At 44.1% G+C, this 23,354-nt stretch overlaps 1 protein-coding gene across 2 annotated transcripts in view; it reads left to right on the top strand.

Moving 5' to 3' along the window:
• Positions 1-23,354, top strand: part of Tmem232 (transmembrane protein 232) — a 218,003-nt gene that overhangs the window by 56,705 nt on the left and 137,944 nt on the right. For both annotated transcript variants that reach the window (XM_032899639.1, XM_032899638.1), the window contains exons 8-9: positions 6,640-6,754; positions 13,154-13,406. In XM_032899639.1, the coding sequence (XP_032755530.1) occupies positions 6,640-6,754; positions 13,154-13,406 (368 nt within the window). The remainder of the gene's footprint in view (positions 1-6,639; positions 6,755-13,153; positions 13,407-23,354) is intronic.

The following is a 23,354-nucleotide window of genomic DNA, read 5'->3' as shown; positions in this document are numbered from 1 at the left end:
ATACTCAATGATTCATCTGCTCATTCTGATTGGTTGGTCTGTAGCTGACCTATACATCTCCCTATTATATAACCCCATTTCCTATAACCCCGTTTTTAGACTACCTATAACACAAAAGGAAAGAAAAACCATCAGTTTTTAAGTCTGAAAATGGGGACACACACACACACACACACACACACAACACGCACACACACACACATGTGTGCACACACACAATCTATCAAAGAATTAAAGCATCCTTGCTGGGACCATGATGTCCCAAGAGGAAAGGGTGTCCCCAAGCCAACACAGTATAAAACACAAGGGAGAATCAGAGGCGTGGAGAATGCAGCCATCCCCCTCCCCCAGCTGCCACACTGTGGCCTTTGTCCACCCAGAGATGGAGATGGGAAGCCTGCTAGAAGGCAGACTAAATTTCCTATGCTGTTTTATGCTCTCAGTGTTCTGCCCTGCAGGGTGGCCTTTCCCAAAGTGCCCCATTTGCTTCTGAGAGATAGCTCAAGCCAGCTCCAAAGGCTTTCAAGTCCAACATGAAAAAATTATTTTTCTAATTGAATTGTTGGCCTACAAAGATGGCAGAGAAAATAACATGACATTGCAGAGGACCGTCATCACATAAAACCCCACCTCCCAAAGCAAATTAACCATTTATGTGCCCAGGTGTCCAGTTTATATGCCCACGTACGCATTAAAAAAAAAAGCCTGATAATTTAAAACTGGACCGACTTGGCAAATGCCTGTCAGACTTTAGAGTAATTGTGTTTGCCTCAAAATAAACCAAGAATCAGGTGCTTTGGGGACAATAGACTCTTCACTCCCCTGCCATCCTTTGTCTGTCTGAACTCCTCAGCCCCGATAACTCTTGTGTCCATGGGCACATCTCACTGGACGCTTTTAAACAAAAGCCATGGTGCTGTCTTCATCCTTCACAAGCTGAGGTGACTTCACGTGAATCCAGGTTTCTACTTTGTTGATTTTTCTTGGTTCATATTCCTCATAGATCTATAGATCCTCCTCACTGTTGGTAAGCATTTAATCTGCTGGTGGGAGACATACATTTATGTAACACTGCATCATCATGCAGTGTTCAACCTAAGTCAGGAGACCTCCATTTTGGATCACTTACTCCCTGTGCCATTTTCAATGAGTCACTAAATACCGATGAACCAGCTTGCTGACCATCCAGGGAGAAAAGAGTTGTTATTTCTCCCTTCTGTTTCCTCCCTCCAAACCCTCCCATGTAACCCTCTTCTCTCTTTCAAATCATGACCTCAGTTGTTACACACACACACACACACACACACACACACACACACACACACACCATATAATAGAATATATAAACACATCCTGCTCAATCTGAATAGTGTTAGTTGTATGTATATGCATTCTGGACTTCTTAAAAGGTTTCTGAGAGGTTTAAGTAAGCCAATTCTCCCTTACTTTATGTTCTTCTAACTCAGATTTGAACTGACTTTCCTCAGCTAGTTTCTGTTTGGCTGCGATTTGTACTAAAGGGCATTTCCTGACAAGTTAATGAAATTGGTTCATCCTCCTCTTCTCTTCCTCTCCTCCTAGCCCCGCTTCTTCCCTCCTCTCTGCTCACTATATAGCCTCGGCTAATCCTGAGTTCATTATGTAGACTAAGCTGGCTTCGGACTCATAGAAATCTGCCTGCCTCTATTCCTACCCCACCTCTCTTTTCTAACCTAGTGTCTAAACCGGCTGCAAACACATCGGCTGCAGCTCCCACGTGCTCCCCCACTCTATGTTCCCCGTCCACAGCCTCCTGGCGAAGTGCGAGCTCCCCCGCTCTCTGTTCCCGGTCCACAGCCTCCTTGCGAAGTCCTAGCATCGTTTGCAGTTGTCGTTCCCTAACCGGCCTCTTGGACATAAATCTCTCCCTCAATAATGTGTCCTGCGCTGCCAGGATCACAACATAAATGCGATCGCATCCCTTTCTAGCTTGACAGTATTTACTAAGGAATGGCTTTCCGCGACACCGGAGCTGCAGCCCAGCCAATGTTGCACAACTTACGGTGATATCGGAAAACCAGTAAGAGCAGAAATGGAAGATCCCGTTGGCTGGATTCACTGCCGTTAGCCACACAGTCAGCCTAAAGCAGCTCAGGGGACAGGCAGAGAGGAGGAATCAGTGGCCGTGTGCGCCTGATAAACGGTAGCCATTGCCTCCTGTCAATGCCTTCAGTCTCCTTTAAAAACGAAGGACCTTCAGTAATCCAGTGAAGGAAACCCTTTCAGCAGACAGGATCAAGAACAGAATTTTCACATAGTCATCTCTTTGAAATTTAAAAAAAAAATATCTAAGCAGCACGAGAGCAAAACATTCTGTAGACTAAGGGTCAAATCAGTGATAAAGATGATGCTAATAATTTATGCCAACCCTATTCTACTTGGTCTGTTTCTTTATGGAATTAAAGTAGTTATTTAAAAGTTGCTACTTTCTACTTAAAAAAATCTTTTACTAAGGAATCTACTTAAAGGATATATTTGCATTTCATTATGCACCCTTCTGTGGAACCCTCCTGTCTCTGCCTCCCATCTTGTTGGAATGGGGACTGGGGGTGAGGGGTGGGAGTGGTGAGCCCTGGGATTATCAATGTGGTCCATGTCACATCCAGCTTTACGGTGGGTCTGGGGGACTAGAACTCAGGTCCTCACACTTATCCTTTAAGCCACATCCTTGGGCTCTCTGTAAAAAATATTTTTAAGAGTTGTGGTTTTCTTGAGGAAGCAGACTGATACTTGTTTTTAGCCCTAGTATACATTTTCACCGGTTCCGGAGACTCTGTCCGGTTTTCCCTTTATGTACCCCAGAGTGAAAAGATCGCCATGCAAATGGACAGTTTAAGGCGAGGTATCTGTGTTAACAGCGGTTAATGTCGTGGTTTTGAGTAGTTGAAGACTGGGACCTGCCACTGCGATCACCGAGGAGCGCCATGTGATCTCACCTCCACAGTTTACCCCCACCCCTATCCCCACCCCCACCCCGAGAAAGCCCACGCCTGCATTCCCACGGCACAACTTCTCCTTATGTCCTCGCCACATACCTCTCAGGACTTTTTATTGTTTGAATCCCGATAACTCTGAAGAAATATGAAGAGACGGATGATTAGATACAATGAAACACAGAATTAAGATCCCTGATAGTTTATTTTTAAAATCCAGCATCCCAGGGTAAGGGATCATCTGTATTGTCCCCTGATCCTGTGACTCAAAGGATAAACTTGAAGTCGAACACGATTTTTTTTTTTGTTTTCTTTGGGACCTGGCTGCTTTCTGGTTCCCGTATTGAGAGTGGTTATTCCTTAGTGTGTCTCCTAATTCCAGGTCTACCCATTTTATGGCTTGTGCTGCCCCTGTAAGTTGAGTGACCATTTTTGTTACTGGATTTCAAGGTTGTGTGTGGATTTTGATCTAGACAGTGCTTTCTGGAATATTTATGGCAAGGTTGGAATAACCTCTAAAAATGTAACCAGTTGGAGACATTTTAATTCCATTTCTCCAAAAGAGCAACCTACTCCCTGGGCACACGGTTTGGAGGAATAAACTGAGCCTGGAGCTCTCGGCTGTTGATGGTCTCACCTCCTCCCAGATGTGCGTGGCTGTCACTGTGAAGCCTGGATCAGTCTCTTTGTCTACACAATTAGGGGAAATGCACAGCACCTGTTCCTCACGTGGTCCCTGTGCAGTTTCAAAGCTTTGTGAAATCAAGTTGCTGGTAACGGAAACTTTTCTGCATCTTCAAGGAGCCCAAGCGGGCGGTAGCGGGGTGTGTGCGTGTGTGTGTGTGTGTGTGTGTGTGTGCGCGCGCGCGTGTTCACCCGGTTCCAGCCCCAGCTCTCCTCTCTGTGTGCATTGATTTTCAATTCTGACTTTTAACAAATTTCAGCGCCCACGTATTGATGCATGAGTCTATTTTTGGCAGGAGCAGTTTTGCTTATAGAAGGTCTTGCAGTCAACAGCACTGATGGAAAAGAGTGTGCTTCTAGCGAGGGAGCACTTTTTCTGCCATAAGTGGCTGACACCGAGATGGTTTTCAATCCATAGCTCGGCGAGCATGCCCTAGTTTAGATACAACTCCCCGGACAGAAAAGAGAACAGAGGAAAGCCTGAGGAGGTACGCTGTCCTCAGGGGCAGGGCAGGGTGGGGGAAGCCCCCGAACTCTCCTTCTGTGGGGGCCTTGTCCCACCTGTGGAGCATTCGTGGTGAGTGTGAATGGGACTCATTCCTCCTGGAGGTCACTGAATGTCCCTCGGCCACTCTGGGACTTTACCTGGAAAGTCATGGAAGGTTACCTTTTAACACCAGAGAAACAGCCATTCACCTCCGTTCAACACTCTAACCCAGCTATTTCGAGTTGGTAATGACCCACCATCATCAGATTTTGCTACTTACTTGTTCACATAGACCAGCAAGGCTGAGCTAGGCGGGAGACGGCGGAAGCAGATGTATCAGGCAGTTGTTCACAGCGTTTACTTAGTAGCAGAGCTGAGGCCCTGCAGTATCTTGGAATTAGGGGTATCGGTTGGGATTTAGTCTTCTCTGTGTTAGAGAAATCCAGCTGCACTCGTGACCAGATAGGGCGTCAGTCATCGCACAGGACAAGCAAAGCGCTGTGACATGGGTCCTCTGACTCCTGATCTGTCACCCCAGCATGTGACTTTCAGAGTCGCTACTACAACACAGAAGTTCTAATTCTGGTGTTAGTCGGTATTCCAGGCAGGAGGAAGAGGATCAGTGAAGGAAATAAAAGTTCTAATTTTTTTTAAATTCTAATTTTTTTAAATACTATTTTTTTAAATTAAAAAATAGAAAAAAATAGCTTAGGGATTTTTCTTTGTATGCCTCCTTCTGTGTTTTGTCTTGAAACAGTCCATTACATAGTCTGGACTGGCTGTGACCTTGTATTCTTCCTGCCTCAGTTTATCAAGTGTAATTACAGGTGTGTGTTGCCCCCACCTAGTGACACAAATTTATTTCTATCTCATCGGCCAAACCAACGTCACATGGTGCTTTCAATCTCCCAGGTAATTTCGAGTCAAATGTACTGCGCTATAACTTAGATATAATACGTACTTAGATATAATCTCGGTATATTTTTATATAGACCTGTCATTTTTGAGAAACCTACTCATATATTCCAAGACACACAACATTCCATGCCGAGGGGACAATCTGTGCCAAGCATTTTGCCGTCTCGAGTGAAACCTGAGCCCTTTTAGGCCACAGGGAGGTTTAGTGTTGAAACACTTAAGAAACGACTTAGAAAAGAAAGAAGTGCAAAGCCATCTGAGTTGCCAGAGGAGACGTTGTTACAGTTACAGACGTGCGTACAGTCCGCCACGTTAAAGAGAAAGGGATTTGAAAAATCTGAAACGAGTCCAAAGCTGTCAAATTTAAATCAAGTAGGAGAATTAGTGCGAAAGACCCCTGAGATCTGTAAAGCTCTATTACTGTATTTAGGATGGTCTTTGTCTCATAGAAGGCATTCCTCTCTGTACCTCTTAAAACCTAGTTTATTAGCATTTATTAACTGTAGAAAGTGACGGGCTCTGTGGTGGAATTCTCATACAAGTACAGAATGTACTTTGACCATAGCTACTGTTCCTTTCCTCCCTCTCCCGATCCCTTGGCCCCGCCTCCTGCGGGCTCCTGTCCCTTCCCCATAGAGGGCCTGTTCTATGCCTCTGTTCCTTCATGTCTTTATTGGGGGGAGAGGCCGTCTAGATTCCGAAGAAAAGGAAAATTTGTGTATTTGTCTTCCTCAGCCTGGCTTAACTCACTTAACGTGTTGAATGTGTGCATAGGGAGAGCATGGTGGATGCTCCCCTAAGCTGAATCCCCTGATACAGCATAATAGTGAGATTCAAACATGCTTGTTAAACACCCGGGATGCTCAATACCCAGCACCCACAGCCAAGGCCACAAACGGCTCTCCACGCGGGCAATCTCACATTCGCCGTCTCCTAACTCTTCCAGCCTGTACGCACTGCAGTTGGGTGAACCCAAAACAACGGCATAGGATGTACTTTCTTGAAAACCTTTTTACGTATGAACATTAATGGCCGGTAACTTTCTGTATAAATTCCCACTTACGTAGAATTTTAAAAAGCTACCTCGTGATCTTATTCTTTCTCTGTGAAATATGCATTTTATTTTGAGATATTTCATTTTTCAAAGAATAACATAATACCGAGGTCTTGGGCCATTTACTAACATGGTTTGTCATGAAAAGAAAACCCTTCTCAAACTGACCCTGTTGAGTCAGTCGCCAGAAAACGACTCAGGATGTCTCGCAATGACTCAAGGGTACCCCTGAGAGCCGCAGCCTTTGACTACTGTGTCACGCAGATGTATGAAGAGACGGAAATGTTTCCTGGTGGTTATTACCCCAACACTGCCAGCCTAGTATCTTAAATTCATAAACTTCTTAAACTATCACTCTTCTTTGTAGACTTTTATTATAATTCATGCCAGCTAGAATCTTCCAGTGTTGAAGATAAATATATCTGACAATCAGAACTCCCATTTCCTTTGGCTTCAATGCTTTTTCATTAAGATTGATTGCTACCATTATCTATTAAGGCCTTTATCGCTTGTTTACCATTCAGGTTGGATTCAGCGCTGGCTTTGTTGGTCCTGGGGGAAGCCGCTAAGTTGAACATGGCCTGCTTGAAAACACTGATGGACCTAATGACACATTTCCTCTTGTCTCCTCAGAGCCAGGTAACACCTCGCTGTGTAGACGTGAAAGTAGACGGGCAGAAACATGCTCTGCTCTTACCGTCACGCAAATTACATACCGCATTCGAGCGCCTGATGTGTGTAGATCGGTAATGGCTAATGTTGGTGTGTGGTTTCTTGTATATGTAAATTACTTATGATAGCTAGCATTCATACACATGTTTGAAAATTTTAGTGGAAAAGGGATCATTTCGTTGTGAACTGTTGACTATTAAGTTTGTTTCTGATTTTTTACAGTTTACAAATGATATTGAACTCGAATCCTTTTTAATTTTTATTTTTTAAACAATTTCATACAGGAATGCAGTGCATCACGGTCCTAGCCACACTAATTGCCCTCTTTTCCCCCTTCCCATCATGGTCATCCTTTCTATTTTATGCCATTTTTCTCTTTCCTCTTTATCTTTGATTTTCTTTTTTTTTTTTGTTTTAACTCAATAAAATACATTCTGATTATGGTTTTTTTTTCCCCAAGCCCTTCCAAATCCTTCCCACCTCCCTACTCTCCCAACACCACTCTCTTTCTCTTTAGAAAGCAAGCAAATCAAAGCTGAAACCAACCAACCAGCCAGTCAGCCAGTCAGTCAGCCAGTCAGTCAGTCAGCCAGCCAGCCAGCCAGTCAGCCAGTCAGTCAGTCAGCCAGCCAGCCAGCCAGCCAGCCAGCCAGCCAGCCAGCCAGCCAGCCAGTCAGCCAGCCAGTCAGTCAGCCAGCCAGTCAGCCAGCCAACCAGCAGTCAGTCAGTGAGTCAGTCAGTGAGTCAGTGAGTCAGTCAGTCAGTCAGTCAGTCAGTCAGTCAGTCAGTCAGCCAGTCCAGTCAGTCAGTCAGTCAGTCAGTCCAGTCAGCCAGCCAGTCAGTCAGTCAGTCAGCCAAGCCAGTCAGTCAGCCAGTCAGCCAGTCAGTCAGTCAAGCCAAAAAGTCAAACAAAAGTCAGTCAGTGGTCAAAGAAAGCCAGTCAGTCAGTCAGTCAGTCAGTCAGTCACACAAGAAGCCAGTCACACCACAAAAAAACAAAAACTTAAAGAAAGTCTCAAGCATCTCTCTCTCTCTCTCTCTCTCTCTCTCTCTCTCTCTCTCTCTCTCTCTCTCTCTCTCTCTCTGTGTGTGTGTGTGTGTGAATAGGGAAGGAAATGCACCAAGTGAGCCTCCCAGTACCAGGAATGGGTTACATCCAGTTGAGTTGTCGGCCAAAGGTCTCCCATGGATTCCCCCAAACATTTCAGGCTATCCCCAAGTTTATTGGTCGCTGTCCACAAGCTGAGAGCTGTGGAGCAGGTGTCTGTTGAATTAAATACCTAGTTAATAAATCCTGGTGAGGGGATCACCACCCACCTCAATGGTTTATATTCGGAATGAAACACACACACACACACACACACACAGCCTTTATATTTTGACATGTCTTAAACAGCTCAATAGCTGGGCCACTGCTTTAACCATCATGTGGTTAATTTAGTGAGCTGCAGAATTTAGTGAATATTTCATCTTGGCTGCTCTGTCCCCAGAAGGCTGCCCAACTGGGCTGCGCTCTAGGCTGTGCTCTCCCAGCTCCTTCCCAAGGTGGCCATGCCTTTCTGTCCTGCACTCTAAGCCATGGCGACTCTGGGAAATTCCAAAAGCCTGCCTCTGTCTGTCCTTCCCAGCTATTGGCTGTTGGCATTTTTATTTACCAATCAGAACCAACTGGGGGCAGGTTCCCAGAAGCTACGTGGAGACACTCATGTAAGCAGTTTTGGGAACCCAAATTAACATTAGAATATAAGTAGCATTGGCTGAACCCACTACAGGTATCACAAGTGTTTAGTGGGCCTTTGAGGGGCTGATACAATGCACATCCTGTTTAGGACACAACACTCAATGGTCACTTACTCTTACTTGTTTGACCAGGTTTGAAACTCTGTGGTCTCCATAGCTGTAGATATTTGACCGCATTTACAGTATGAGGCATGTATTTGGTTCTGCGAAATAGACCTAAAACCCTACCAGAAAGTTGTTGGTTACCAGGCAACGAAGAGTCAGGCTGCTATTGAACCTGGGGGTGTGTTTTGCCTGGCAGATGGGTGTTGTGGCTTTCAGGGCCTAGAGCTGGATACGACTTTTGATTTTTGTGTCCCAGATTTTGTGCGGGACATTCTGGGACTATGGACACCAGCCGTCATGAAGGGATCTTCTAGATAAATTCCTGCGTGTTTCCCCTGTTTCCTAAACCAAAGAGCATGCTGCCACCACCAACAGGATTTTGCATGTAGAACTGGAATTCTTACAGATGGGATTCTTACTGCATTTTCACTGTTTCTGTTGAATAAATTACTTAGTGAAATACAACAATCTCTCTCTCTCTCTCTCTCTCTCTCTCTCTCTCTCTCTCTCTCTCTCTCTCTCTCTCTCTTTCTCTCTCCGCCTGTCTGCCTGCCTCTCTGTCTGTCTCTCTCTCTCTCTCCGTGGTATTTATGAGTGTCTGGGTTTGTGTATGTGTGTCTGTAGACAGAGGTCAAGTATTGTTTTGACACAGTCTCTCATTGAACTTGGAGCTCACAGAATAGTTAAGCCCCTGGGGTGCTTGGGATACTCGGATTCCAGGATGTGCTGCCACCTATGGGTGTTTTATGTGGGTGCTGGGGATGTGAGTACAGGTCCTCAGGTTTGCACAGCAATCATTTATGCTCTGAGCTATCTCTCCACAGCCACCGCCCTTCGTTTACCATGAACTTCCCAGTGAGGCTGTCTCTGAGAACAGGTTCTGGGAACGCACTCTCAAACTCTGTCCTGAAAGTTGTAATACTTCTGTATTTTCATGCATATGAAAGTTACACACACTAGACAAGACTATTTCCCAACATAATATGGAGGGAACTATTTCTTTAATTGATTATTTGAGAGCCACACACATGTAAATCATGCATTTGGATCAAGTCTATCTCCTATTTCCATACCCCTTTCTCCCTCCCAACTTTACATATTCTGTTTTTCAAACCCTCCGAGAACACTCAGTGCGGCCAGTTTGTGAAAGGGTGTAGGCCTATCTACTGGACAACCACTTGGGCCTGCAAGGCACCATAGCTAGCCCTGAATAAAACAAACTCTACTTCAATGGATTAATTTTTAAAAATTATTCCATTTATTTACATCTCAAATGTTGCCCCACCCTAGTCCCCCTCCCAGAGTTCTTTCCCCCATCTCCTCTTCCCTTTGCTTCTGAGAGAGTCCCCCCACCCCAGGTGTCCCCCTTTTCTGCGGCATCAAGTCTCTACAGAATTAGGTGCATCCTTTCCTACTGAGGCCAGACAAGGCAGTCCTCTGCTACATATGTGCCAGGGACCTCAGACCAGCCTGTGCATGCCCTTGGTTGGTGGTTTAGTTTCTCTGAGCTCCCAGGGGTCTAGGTTAGTTGACACTTGTTCTTCCTGTGAGGTTGCCATCCCCCTCAGTTCCTTCAATCCTTTCCCCTAACTCTTCCATAGGGGTCCCTGACCTGACTCCAGTGGTTGGCGATGGGTCTCTTTCTGCATCTGTCTTAGTCAGCTGCTGGTAGAGCCTCTCAGAGGACAGTCATGCTAGGCTCCTGTCTGCAAGCACAACATGGCATCAATAATAGTGTCAAGGATTGGTGCCCACCCAAGTTGGGTGGCCATTTTTTTTTAGTCTCTGCTTCATTTTTGTCCCTGCATTTCTTTGGACAGGGACAATTTTGGGTCAGAGGTGTTGAAGGTAGTTTGGTGACCTCATCCCTCAACTGGGGATCCTGTCTATCTACTGGAGGTGATTTCTTTAGGTTCCGTCTCCCTGCTATTTGGAATTTTGGCTAAGGCCACCCACATTGAGTCCTGGGAGCCCCCCACCTTCCAGAATCTCTGGGACTTTCTAGAGGTCCCCCTTACCCTCAGCCCCACCCCTGGCAGTTTCGTATTTCCACTCATTCTCCTGGCCCTCTGGGCCTCTCACCTGTTTCCCCTGACATCCAATCCTGTCCCCTTTCCCTCCCTTCTCCCCCTCCCATCCAGGTCCATCCCTCTCTCTTCCTCCCATGATTATTTTGTTTCCTTTTCTAAGTGGGATTGAAACATCCTCACTTTGGCCTTCCATTTTGTTTAACTGCTTTGTTCTGTGGGGGTGCATCACCGGTATTCTGAGCTTTTAGGCTAATATCCATTTATCAGTGATTGCGTACTCTGTGGGTGTGGGTGACCTCACTCAGGATATTTCCATCATTCTAGTTCCATCCATTTACCTGCAAATTTCATGATGTCCTCGTTTTTAATAGCTGAATAGTATTCCATTGTGTAAATGAACCACGTTTTCTGTATCCATTCTTTGGTTGAGGGACATCTGAGTTGTTTCTAGTTTCTGACTATTTTGAATAAAGCTGCTATGAACATAGTGGAGCATGTGTCCTTGTGGAATGGTGGAGCATCTTTTGAGTATATGGCCGGGAGTGGGGTAGCTGGGTCTTCAGATAGAGCTATTTCAAATATTCTTGTATGCAGCAGAGTGATGGATCCTGTTACCATATTCAGTCTGCTAGCCTGTGTCTTTTTATTGGGGAATTGAGCCCATTGATTTTGAGAGATGTTAAGGACCAAAGATTGTTAGCTTTTGTTACTTTGTTGTTAGCGGTGGGTGGTATTGTGTGTGTGCCTGACTCTCTTCCTTTGGGTTTGTTGTGAGATAATGAGTTTCTTATGTTTTCTTGGGTGTAGGTTCCCTCCTTGTGTTGGAGTTTTCCTTTGAGAATCCTCTGTAGAGCTGGATTAGTAGAAACCTATTGTTTAAACTTGGCTTTTTTATGGAATATCTTGGTTTCTCCATCTGTGGCGATTGGGAGTTTTGTTGGGTATAGTAGCCTGGGCTGGCATCTGTGATCTCCTAGGGTCTGCAAGACATCTGTCCAGGGTCTTCTGTCTTGTAGAATCTCTGTTGAGAAGTCAGGTGTACTTCTGATAGGTCTGCCTTTATATGTCACTTGGCCTTTTTCCCTTACAGCTTTTAATATTCTTTCTTTGTCCTTTAAATTTAGTGTTTTGACTACTGTGTGGCAGGAGGATTTCCTTTTTTGGTTCCAACCTGTTTGGTGTTCCATAGGCTTCTTATACATTTATGGCCATTCCTTTCTTTAGATTAGGGAAGTTTTCTTCTATGGTTTTTTTGAAGATGTTTTCTGGCCCTTTGAACTGGGAATTTTTGCTCTCTTCTATTTCTATCATTCTTAGATTTGGTCATCTCACTGTGTCCTGGATTTCCTGGATGCTTTGGGTTAGGAGCTTTTTACGCTTTGTAATTTCTTTGGCTGATGTGTCAATATTTTCCATGGTATCTTCTATGTCTAAGATTCTCTTTTCTGCATCTTGTATTCTGTTGGTGATGCTTACATCTGTATTTCCTGACCTTTCCCCTAGGTTTTCCGTTTCCAGGGTTGCCTCCACCTGTGTTTTCTTTATTGCTTCTACTTCCATTTTTAGGTCTTGGACCGCTTTTCAGTTCCCTCACCTACTGATCGTATCTTCCTGCATTTCTTTAAGGGGTTTATTGGTTTCCTCTTTAAGGGCTTCTACCTGTTTGCCTGTGTCCTCCTGTATTTTAAAGAAAGAATTATTTATAATCTTCCTTAAGGCCTCTGTCATCTTCATGGGGTAGGACTTCATGTCATAATCCTGCTCTTCAGGGGTGTTGGGCTGTCCAGGGCTTGTGTAGTAGGAGAGCTGGGTTCTGGTGGTGCCACAGTGCACCAGCTTCTGTTGATTATGTTCTTGCTTTCGCTATCTGGTTATCTCTGGTGTTAACTGGCTTGGGTGTCTCCCAAGAGGCACCTCCCCAGAGGCAGGCAGAGCTGTGTGACCTGGGTTAGATCAGTCCTCCTGGGAGACAGGCAGGGATGTGGGATGGGGGAGCAGGCAGCTGATCTGCCATGGATGCAGGCAGAGGTGTAGACCAGAAGAGTGGGACAGATCCCACATCCGCTGGACTCTGTGGTCCCAGCTGGAGTGGGGATTGGGGCAGGGATCTCACCTGTGTCCCTGATTAGGGCAGACCTCCTGGAGATGGGCAGTGCTGTGGGGTCAGGGGGCAAGCAGTCCTGCTGATCTGCCACGGGTGCAGGAGGAGGTGCAATAGATTACTTTATTTTCCATGGATTACTAAAGAGATCGGATGCTTGCTACTTCACATATATATTAGTTACCTGTATCTCTGAACTAATTTTTAAATAAAACTTACTCATCAAAAACTAAGTCTCATGAGCACATTTAGAAATTCTAATTAGTTTCACAACAACTGCATAACATTGGAATAAATCATTTTTGTTACAATTATACTATACATCTGGTTTCGAAGCTGACAGAACGTACTTTGATTCTCTAATGTGCACTTCTGATTTTTTGGTCTCAGGAAGAGTACTGCAGTGTATATGACATCCCCTGGGCCTCAGACATCGTCTTCACATACACATCAATTATTGCGGAAGTCTGTCTGTACGCAGCCACCTCCGACCTGAGGAAAACAGCTTTGATCGGGTTCTGTGTCTGCAAAGACCCGCAGCAGGACATTCACCTCACTAACAAGTCTGAGGAGATGCCCGAATTAGATGGAGCAAGCATTTTAACTCTGCTGAAGTATTTCTCTTCCAGGATCTCTGATAACTGTAAGTAACGAGCTTTTCTTTTTAGTGGATCATATTTTCTAATCATCCCTGTCTCCTATGTATAATAACAACCTTTCACAGAGTGCTTACGTCTAAATACGAATAATAGCTCTCAGTCCAGTAAGACTTCCCAGGGGAAGTATTTTTTAAAATTGATTTTTAAAAATCTGTAATCGTAAGACGACTGATATCTAAAATAAACTCAGTAGGTTTTCTGGTTCCAATCAGGTAACTTGGAAACTTAAGATGGCTGAGGCGACTGTGGGATGTGTTTCCTCTTTTCTTCTGCTCTTTCCTAAGGAGTTTTCTTCTCCATTCCTCTAAGCACCTGCCTTTTCTCTCCTGTCCTGCTCTTTTTTTCTATCAAGAAACTTCTCTTTGGTTACTCCATCATCATCAACAACAACATCACCAACGACTGTGATCAATATTGTTATATTTTGCTACCAAGTTGCAGTTGGCCAGAAACTAAGTATCTTCCTGCCTTAGCCTCCCAGTACTGAGGTTCAGGCTCACCTGTACACACTCGGCTTTCACTCACCGACCTTCACTTCTGACTCTATCCCTGCCTCGAATGCCAAATCTAAAAACTGCCTCACTACTGTGATTGTTGAGAATATCGGGAATCACTTTAAAAAGAGGGACCGTGATCTGAGAAGACCTTTCGGGCTGACTGAACGTCACAGATAGAAGGGAAGGCATCGGAAGTGATTACTGGTGCAGTCTGTTGGACTGGATTACCTGTTAGTCTCAAGAATCTGGGACAGGTGCTGCCCCTTTACCGTCTGGCACATGCTGTTCAGCTGTCAGGCGAACACACCCCAAAGGCTGGCTTTTTCCCCTGCAGTAGTGTCATCAGCGGACCTACGGAGCGCCTTCTAGGCAGGTGGTCCTGGGTTGTAGGGTAAAGCTAGTGAATTAGCCAGGGAGCCTAGTTTCTCCACAGCTGTGGCTTCATGTCCCTTCCTGCCTTGAGGGAGGCATTAGATATATATAATTTTATTTTCATAGATACCTGATGACTTTCATGTTTGCCTTAGTCACCATCCTCTTATTATGAAGAGACACCATGGCCAAAGCAACTCTTATAAAAGAAAGCATTGAACTGGGGGGCTGGCTCCCAGTTTCAGAAGCTTAGTCCATTGTCATCACAGTAGGGGGCATGGCACACATAGGCAGACAGGATCCTGAGGAAGTAGCTGATAGTTCTCCATCCTGATCTGCAGGTAGCAGGAAGGGAGAGAGACACTGGGCCTGGCCTGGTCTTTTGAAACCTCAAAGTCCACTCCTGTGACACACTTCCTAATCCTTCTAATCCAATTAAACAGTTCTACTCCCTGGTGACTAATTCAAATATGTGAGCTCATGGGGCCATTTTAATTCAAACCACAACAATGTGATTTTATCGTATTAACATACTGTGTGTGTGTGTGTGTGTGTGTGTGTGTGTGTGTGTATAGTTTAATAATTACAAAGCCTTTTTACATTGAAAACTTCTGTTCTCATTTAAAATGCCTCAGTGTTTAGATACCGGATTATTTTTTATTACATTCATCAAATGCCACCTTTTCGTTTTTTCTAACTTTATGCTATTCTAGTTTTCTTAGTTTGTGGTACCATTTTATGTCCATTTCCTTCCAGTTTTCTTGTTTCCTTTTTTTTTTTTTTTCTTTTCTTTTTTTTTTTTCCAGAGCTGGGGACCGAACCCAGGGCCTTGTGCTTGCTAGGCAAGCGCTCTACCACTGAGCTAAATACCCAACCCTTTCTTGTTTCCTTTTTAAAGAGTAACTCAGTGCCCAAGCTCAGAGCTCCTGTGAGAAGGTTACATATTACTCAACTTTTACATATTTAACTAGCATAAATGCATCTGTTGGTCTAATCTAACAGTCAGTGTGCAGTGACCTAAACTTTACCTGCCAGTGTATGCAGCTTGTGGCTAAGATTTTGTGAAAAGTCTGTCCCAGAAAATGACTGCTCTGCTGTTGTATCGTTGCACTTATCCGCAAGACAGGCTTTAGGAATCAGCGTGGCCTTGGCTCTCTGCCTCACTCATATTAAGAATATTTGGGAGCTGGTGGGCACTTTGCCTCAGAGCAGCTTCCCTACACATGCTCACACACATGTGCAAGCATGCATGCTGAATGACAGACATAAATGCCCGCCCCAAATATGCCTATTTGCTGTCCACAGTGACATCTTGATACATGTAGCACTCAACCAGAGGAGAAAAGAAGTATCGATAGATTAAATGTGTATAATCAATTATCCATCTATGTGTGTAAATTTATTGGCCACACATCCTAACTAGAGGAAATAAATCCAAAGTTCCTCATGGAATAGTCCGTTCAGTAACTAGAAGAAAACCTACAGCACCTTCACGTCTGATAAGGAACGTCTCCATGAAACAGAGACCCCGATTTTAAAAGACATGATTAGATAAGATCTGGGCACAAGAACTGGTTAACATTAAAATGCAAATGAAGGTCAGACAATGTGAACATGCTTTAGAGTAGAGAGGATAATAAAAGAAATTCTGTCATTACGGTCACCGCTTTCAGCCTCATTTCTGAGTTTACTGGACCAAGAGCAAATCCTAACTTGTGTGCATCTCTTTTTCTCAGTTGCCCTCTTCCCTAAGACAAAACTGTGCTATAATCTGACCTGTAAGTCAGGTATGGAACATTAAACGTATTCCCTATCCTGTAAACTTCTCTGAGGAGGTACCCACAGCATCCAGTGTGAGGTGGGCTGACTAGCCCTCCAGGCTGCAGTGGATGCTCTCTGCTTTCTTACAAGAGAGCTTCAGTGTAGGGCTAGAAGTCCTGGAACAGCTTCATGTGTCAGGGAAATGCCCTTGGCCTGGGACCCTGGAGCTGCCAGGCAGCTCAGGAGGAACTGTGGTTTCTCTCTCTTTCCCTACTTATTGAAGGGTCGGGCTGAGAGTTCCGAAGACTAGGAGAGGCAGAAGTAGATGTTTTCAGTTCAGAGTGGGTGACAGTATGTGGGAATCGTAAGCAGAACGGAAGAAAAGACTCCACGGCCACTTGTAGTTCCATTTGCAAAGCTAAGTTAGCAGCTAAATCCTGTGGCCGGTGTGACTGCTGTGCTCAGCAAACATAGGGCAGGCTTCCGTGTCTCTGTCAACACTGCTTTGGTGAGACGTCGCCTGTGAAGTCTGTAGACAATAGTTCTAAATCTTACAGCTGAAACTGTCCTTCTAAATTTATTTTAAGATTTTCATGAAATCCAAACTAACTAGGCAAAGGGTTACAGGATGTTTTTAGAGTTAAGAAATATTGCTGTCTTTCTCAGGAAGTTCTGTTTTCTGTTTATGTTTAAATAAAAGTGTACCTACTATTTTGCTCTCAAATATATCTGGGGTCATGACCCCTTTGGGGGGCCAAACAACCTTTTCACAGAGGTCACCTAAGGCCATCAGAAAACACAGATATTTACACTATGACTCACAACAGTAGCAAAATTACAGTTCTAAAGGAGCAACGAAAATAATTTTACGGCTGGGTTAACCACATCACGAGGAACTGTATTAAAGGGTCATGGCATTCGGAAAGGTGAGAGCCGCTACTATAGGGTGAAATAACAAACTGAAAATTTCAAGCACTTTGTCTACACAAAGATCTCATCAGCCTAATGAATTAACATTTTGAAGCACAATTCAAGTATTTCATTTAGTTCAGTTATCTGGAGTCTACCACAGAGGAAAAAGAGCAATGGCCTAAAAATAATACATTGTTTCTAAAGCACTTAGATACAGTCTAACCTGTCACTTCTTAACAGTATGTTAGCAAACGAAGGAAAAGGGTTTAAACTTTCTGTCCAAATTAATTAAGAAGCTGATATGTGTGCATTAATAAAGTAACTCAGTATGTGCTTGGAAGTTCTATGTTACATATGTCAAAATTAAGGTCACCTCTGTGATCGATCACCTTTGGAATGATTTACTCTTGTATTTTATCTGGCCTAGAAGTTTCATCTTCTTTCTTTACCTTCTCTCTTTTGGTGTCACTGGCTGCTGGGTGGTGGTGGCACACAAGTTTAATCTCAACACTCAGGAGGCAGGGGCAGAGGGGCAGAGGGGCAGAGGGGCAGAGGGGAAGAGGGGCAGAGGGGCAGAGGGGGAGAGGGGCAGAGGGGCAGGAGGCAGAGAGGCAGAGAGGCAGAGAGGCAGAGAGGCAGAGGTACAGGCAGGGGGATTTTTGTGAGTTCAAGGCCAACCTGGTATACAGAGTGAGTTCCAGGACAGCCAGGGCCATGCAGTGAAATCCAGTCCAGAACGAATCCAAAACAAACAAATGAACGAACAACAACAACAACAACAACAACAAAAATCACAACAAAAATGCCAAGAGAAACCTGATACTGCTCAGGTAGAGAAATTCCCAATTTCATCTTGCACATTAGAACGGAAAGTCTTTCCAGTGTTTTGATGTGATCAACATTAAAATTTAATATTATGTTATATATGTGTGTAGAGGCACACACACACACACACACACACACAATGTATGCAAACACACATACATAATGCCACATCACCACGTATGGGACACCTACCCTTTACTACATTGTATTCTTTATAAGTTAATGAATGAGTTAGGGTTTCTGTTCTCAGACAGATCTCAGGACTTGTGAGTTTGTAAACCCATCGCCTATTGCCTCTGCCACCCTGCTCTGTCATTTGGAGTGTAACTATTTGTCCTTGCTGATCATCTCCTTTTTCAACATTCACAGATGAAGTGATTCCTAGGACACGGTCATCCAAAAATGTCATCTTAGCTCCGTAGCACTCGTTCCACTCCTCACTTTGTCCTCTCTCCTAACCCCCGTCCTCCTCTTCCTTTCAAATCACCCTCACTTCTCTTTCATATACAGAACACTTGTATATATAATATATATGTACACACATGAGAAAATATAAATATGTATGAAATATGTAAGCATATGTGAATTGTGTAACCATGTATGAAATAAATAAGCATATAGATGAAATATAAATAAAATATAAAAAAGCAAAGAACTAGAAATAATACAGCATTTCAAGCACTTAGTGAGCTGACATAGGTTCTAACCCTGACTTCATCAGCGAAGGGAAGAGAGGAGGCTTAGATTCCCTGTCCAAATTATACATAAATTATATATATGCATATGTATATATGTACAAAGTTTAGACTTCCTGTCCAAATTATATTTATATATGTATATATATGCACATGCATAAATATATGTGTTTTCTTTATATGTCTATAATGCATGTATAACATACATGAGCACTTCAGGAATTTGCCATCCTCGGCCAGAGTCATGACAACCATGTGTGCATCGGGCCAGTTTTGATGTCTCCAGAGCCAGTATCTGATCTTCACCATTTTTATTACCTAACGGGTATAATTGTAGTATTTCTCCCCTCACTGGCTTGATTCACCTGCTGCCACGTCATTAAGATCCATACATGCTGGCACAGGTAACAGGCCTCAGGAGCACAGGAATGACGCTAATAGGCTTTCAGACCTTAACTTTAATTCCTTTGGCTAAATGCCCCCCACCCTCCCAAAGCAGGGCCACACAGCAGTTTGCCTTGAAGTTTTCAAAGAAGTTGCTCACAGTGTTCCACCATGGCTGTACCATACCACCTTCTTGGCAAAAACAGAAAAGCGGGGTTGGGGATTTAGCTCAGCGGTAGAGCGCTTGCCTAGCAAGCACAAGGCCCTGGTTCAGTTCCCAGCTCCAAAAAAAAAAAAAAAAAAAAAAAAACCCCACAAAAGCACTGCAGATTCTTCACAGCCTTGGTCAAGTTTGTCTCATGACCCTCATCTTCCTTTAGCTGTCGGTGTGTCTCCTTTAAAGAACTGACTCTTCCAGTCCTTTGTCTACACTTCCGGTGGGAGGGGTGAGATCGCTGTTTCCTTTGCTGAGAAAGTTGGGGAGATATATATTCTGATTTTGTCTGTTCGCCCCCTTTGAGGTAGGGCCTTGTCCCGTGGCCACACCATGCCTGGAGCTCACTGGGAAGTTTTAAAGTCTTGATCTCTTCCCCACTAGGCCACCCTGTGGATTTCCATCTTGGCAGTTGAGAGAGAAGGACAACTTGGCTATGGAGATTCACTGCTTCCTCACCAAGGACATATCTCCAGTAGGAAAAACTTGATGTCATTTAAAAAATATAACCAGACACCTGCCGTCTAAGGCCAATATCTCAGCATCTCTCTTCACAGAGTTCTCTTTCTGGTTTTTGAAACGGCAATCTATTTCTCCCTCCCCTCCCTTCCCTCCAAGTCCTCCTGTACACTTAGTTACTAGGCTGCAATTACCTTTAACTTTCATTCCTTATTAATGGGCCCGTGTACGGCATGGGGTCCACATGTCACGTTGTCAACGTGAGGGTCAGAGGACGACCTCGTGTGTTGTTTCAGGTCACCAGGCTTATTCAGAGGATCCCTCTGGCCCGCCTTGCCAGTCCTTCTGTTGTTTATAACTTCCTTGTGTACTTTGGAGATTAACATTAGCATAAGGTGGGTTGCAGGTGTATTTTCCCATTATTTTCTTTAACAATATCTTAAACAAGTGAGACTTTGTTTCCAGTGTTCTCACTCCTCTCTTTTAAGATTGTTGCCTCATGGTCATAGACAGAGATCCAGGGACTCTACCTCTCAATAAGTATAAAGTGACCTAGTTATTTTTCTTATTTTTAAAAAAGCCCTGTCTGCTTTTAATTGAGAACAGCCAGACATCAATTTAAATTATTATTACCACGTGGCAGTCTGTCCTTCATTGCTTTAATGTGTACACAATACGAAATGAATTACAGAACTGTGTTTATTTTTCCAGGGATAGATTTTTTTTGCCCATAGTGTGTGATCTTTTTTTTAATGCATTATTACATTTTTTCTTTTTTCTACTGGATATCTTTTATTTACATTTCAAATGTTATTCCCTTTCCCGGTTTCCTATCTATAAACTTCCTATCCCAAACCCCTTTCCCCCTTCTTCTATGAGGGTGTTCCCTCTCCCAACCACCCCTACTTCCCACCTCCCGGCCCTGACATTCCCCTACACTGGGGGGTCCAGCCTTAGAAGGACCAAGGGCTTCTCCTCCCACTGGTGTCCAACAAAATCATCCTCTGCTACATATGCAGCTGGAGCCATGGGTCTGTCCATGTGTACTCTTTAGGTAGTGGTTTAGTCCCCGGGAGCTCTGGTTGGTTGGTATTGTTTTTCTTATGGGGTTGCAAGCACCTTCAGTTCCTTCAAACCTTTCTCTAATTCCTCCAATGGGGACCCCCATTCTCAGTTCAATGGTTTGCTGCTAGCATTCACCTCTGTATTTGTCCAGCTCTGATAGAGCCTCTCAGGAGACAGCTATATGAGGCTCCTATCAGCATGCACTTCTTGGCTTCAGCAGTGTTGTCTAGGTTTGGTGGCTGTATGTATATGGGCTGGATTCCCAGGTGGGGCAGGTTCTGAATGGCCTTTCCTTCAATCTTTGCTCCAAACTTTGTCCCCATATCTCCTCCTATGAATATTTTTGTTCCCCCTTTTCAGAAGGACTGAAACATCCACACTTTGGTCATCCTTCTTCTTGAACTTCATGTGGTGTGTGGATTGTATCTTGGGTAATTCGAGCTTTTGGGCTAATACCCATTTATCAGTAAGTGCATACCATGTGTGTTCTTGTGTGGTTGGGTCATCTCACCCAGGATGACATTTTCTAGCTCCGTCCATTTGCTTATGAATGTCTCGGAGTCATTGTTTTGATAGTTGACTACTCCATTGTGTAGATGTACCACATTTTCTGTACCCATTCCTCTGTTGAAGGTGCCCCCCAGGTGGTGGAACCAGTTTGGGAGGTGGGGTTCAGCAGGAGAAAATGTGGTGCTGGGGGCCTTTGAAAACTGCCTGGGTCATAGTCGCCTACCTGCTCTGTTTCTTGGGAGCCATGGGAGGGAAGCCTCCTCTGCCACAGGCTCCGGCCACCACAGGCGGAGCTGTTGAAACCACAAACCAGAACACAGTAACTGATCCCTCCCGTTACGTTGTTTGTCTGGGACACTTGGTACTGTAACGAAACCCGTCTCCCACACCAGCATGCTTTGTTGAGTTTACATCCAAGCTAATCAGGATATTGATACATAATTTATCTCCTTTTGTGGTATCATATTTTGTTTCATAAAGCAGGTTTGAAAGTGCTCCCTCCTCTAGTTTTTCATTTAGAAAAGTCTGAGGAGTGATGCTGCCTTTATTAACTTTCACTGTAGCATTTGAATCCCCCAATTCCTCCTCTCCCTCCAATCCCTTCCATGTTCTCCTTTGGCCTCTCCTGAATTCCTTTCCTTAATTCCTCTCAAGTCCATGAGCTCCTTTTTACATGGCTATTGTTACACACAGTAGTGGGCACGCTACTTGTTTAGGTTTTGAGACAATGTTTCTTACTGAACCTGGACTGTCTGGGCTGCGAATCCGTGTCTTTGCTGTCAGTGCTGGTGTTACAGGCTCTGCCGCCATAGCAGGGTCTTCACGTGGGTTCGGGGGACTTGAACTCAGATCTTCATGTTTGGACATCAAGTACATTACCCACTGAGCCGTCTCCCAGCTCATCAGACTCTTTTTGTTGTTGTTTCCTCAGCACACCTGTAAACATAACATTTTTATTACACCGCTTTACTTTCCAAGGTTGCCTTTAAGTTTCCTTCTTATTCTCATTTTGCCTTGGGATATAAACACTTGTGAAAATCACCTTGCCTCTGTTGACATAATCCGTATCTCATGGTAGTGCAAAATTGGCTTAGTGAAACTGAGAGGAAATCAAGGAAACAGGAGTCTAGCATTTTGTAAGGCTATTTGTAAGAATCACAGTTGGTCCTGACAAAAAAACGAATCACTTTTGTCCCTTTCAGCTATGACTCCAGGCAGTAATTATTTTTAATGAACAGATCTCCATAATTTACAGTTGGAAAACATCATGAAACTCACATAAGGCGAGTCCCACCCGCTCTCACTAACATGTTGGCACCCTACTTGGCTTCTCTTCCAGTCAACCATCACATCCCAATAAAACATCCTGCTAACACTCTGTCCTTGGCCGCCAATCGTCCCTGCACAAACGGGAGCATATTTCTAAGAGTAGTTCTCCTCCGTTTATTCTGTTGCATACCTGCTTAATACAAGCAACAGGAACCAATTGTGATTACGTATGCAAAATAACTTTCCGTACTACTTATACGTAAATTCGTCGTGTACATATGCACGTCTAACATCATTTTTATAATTTGGTAATGTTCCAAACATTGTATCACACAACCAAAATGCAACCCTCATTTTCATGCTCTTGTCTGTCTCTCTTGTTATCTGCACAGAAGCTTGGGAGACCTCAGGAACACCTCAGCTCTTGACAGCAGCTGCAAGTTTGGGGGGGGTGTTCCAGAATTTTTTGACACCCACTGTGATCTCGGGGATCCCTGAGACAAGCACTTGTCTTATTTTGTTAAAGGACTCACACAACTAACAAAATCCCTTCTCCTTTATTATGACTTAAAACTGTGAAAGGATTCAGATTAAAACCAGCCAAGGGAAAAACAGTGCAGGAAGCAGAGTAAGCCAAGAGCTCACATCCTCCTGTTGTGGGTCTGTGTGGACGGACGGCATTTCCCACTAGTAACAGTGAGTGATAAGGAACCAAGGGTATACTCTGCTATGGGAGGTTTCCCATGATTTATTATTCATAGTTTTTATTGTGGATCTCAGACAGATGGCTTGCTGAATGGCTCGCCCTAGTCTCTGGCATTTCCAGAGGTTGAACTGATCTTATGTGGCTCAGGCCACTGTGAGGAATCACATTTCCAATCAACGATTACCCATGCCAAGTAAACAGAGTCACTTAAATAATCCTTCATCCTTCCCTTCCTTTCCCTTCCCTTCCCTTCCCTTCCCTTT

Source organism: Rattus rattus, chromosome 4 (genome assembly GCF_011064425.1).
Source record: "Rattus rattus isolate New Zealand chromosome 4, Rrattus_CSIRO_v1, whole genome shotgun sequence".
In the NCBI taxonomy this organism is placed as follows: Eukaryota; Metazoa; Chordata; class Mammalia; order Rodentia; family Muridae; genus Rattus; species Rattus rattus.
The sequence above is the reverse complement of the archived record's forward strand: the minus strand, read 5'-3'. Positions and strand labels throughout refer to the sequence as shown.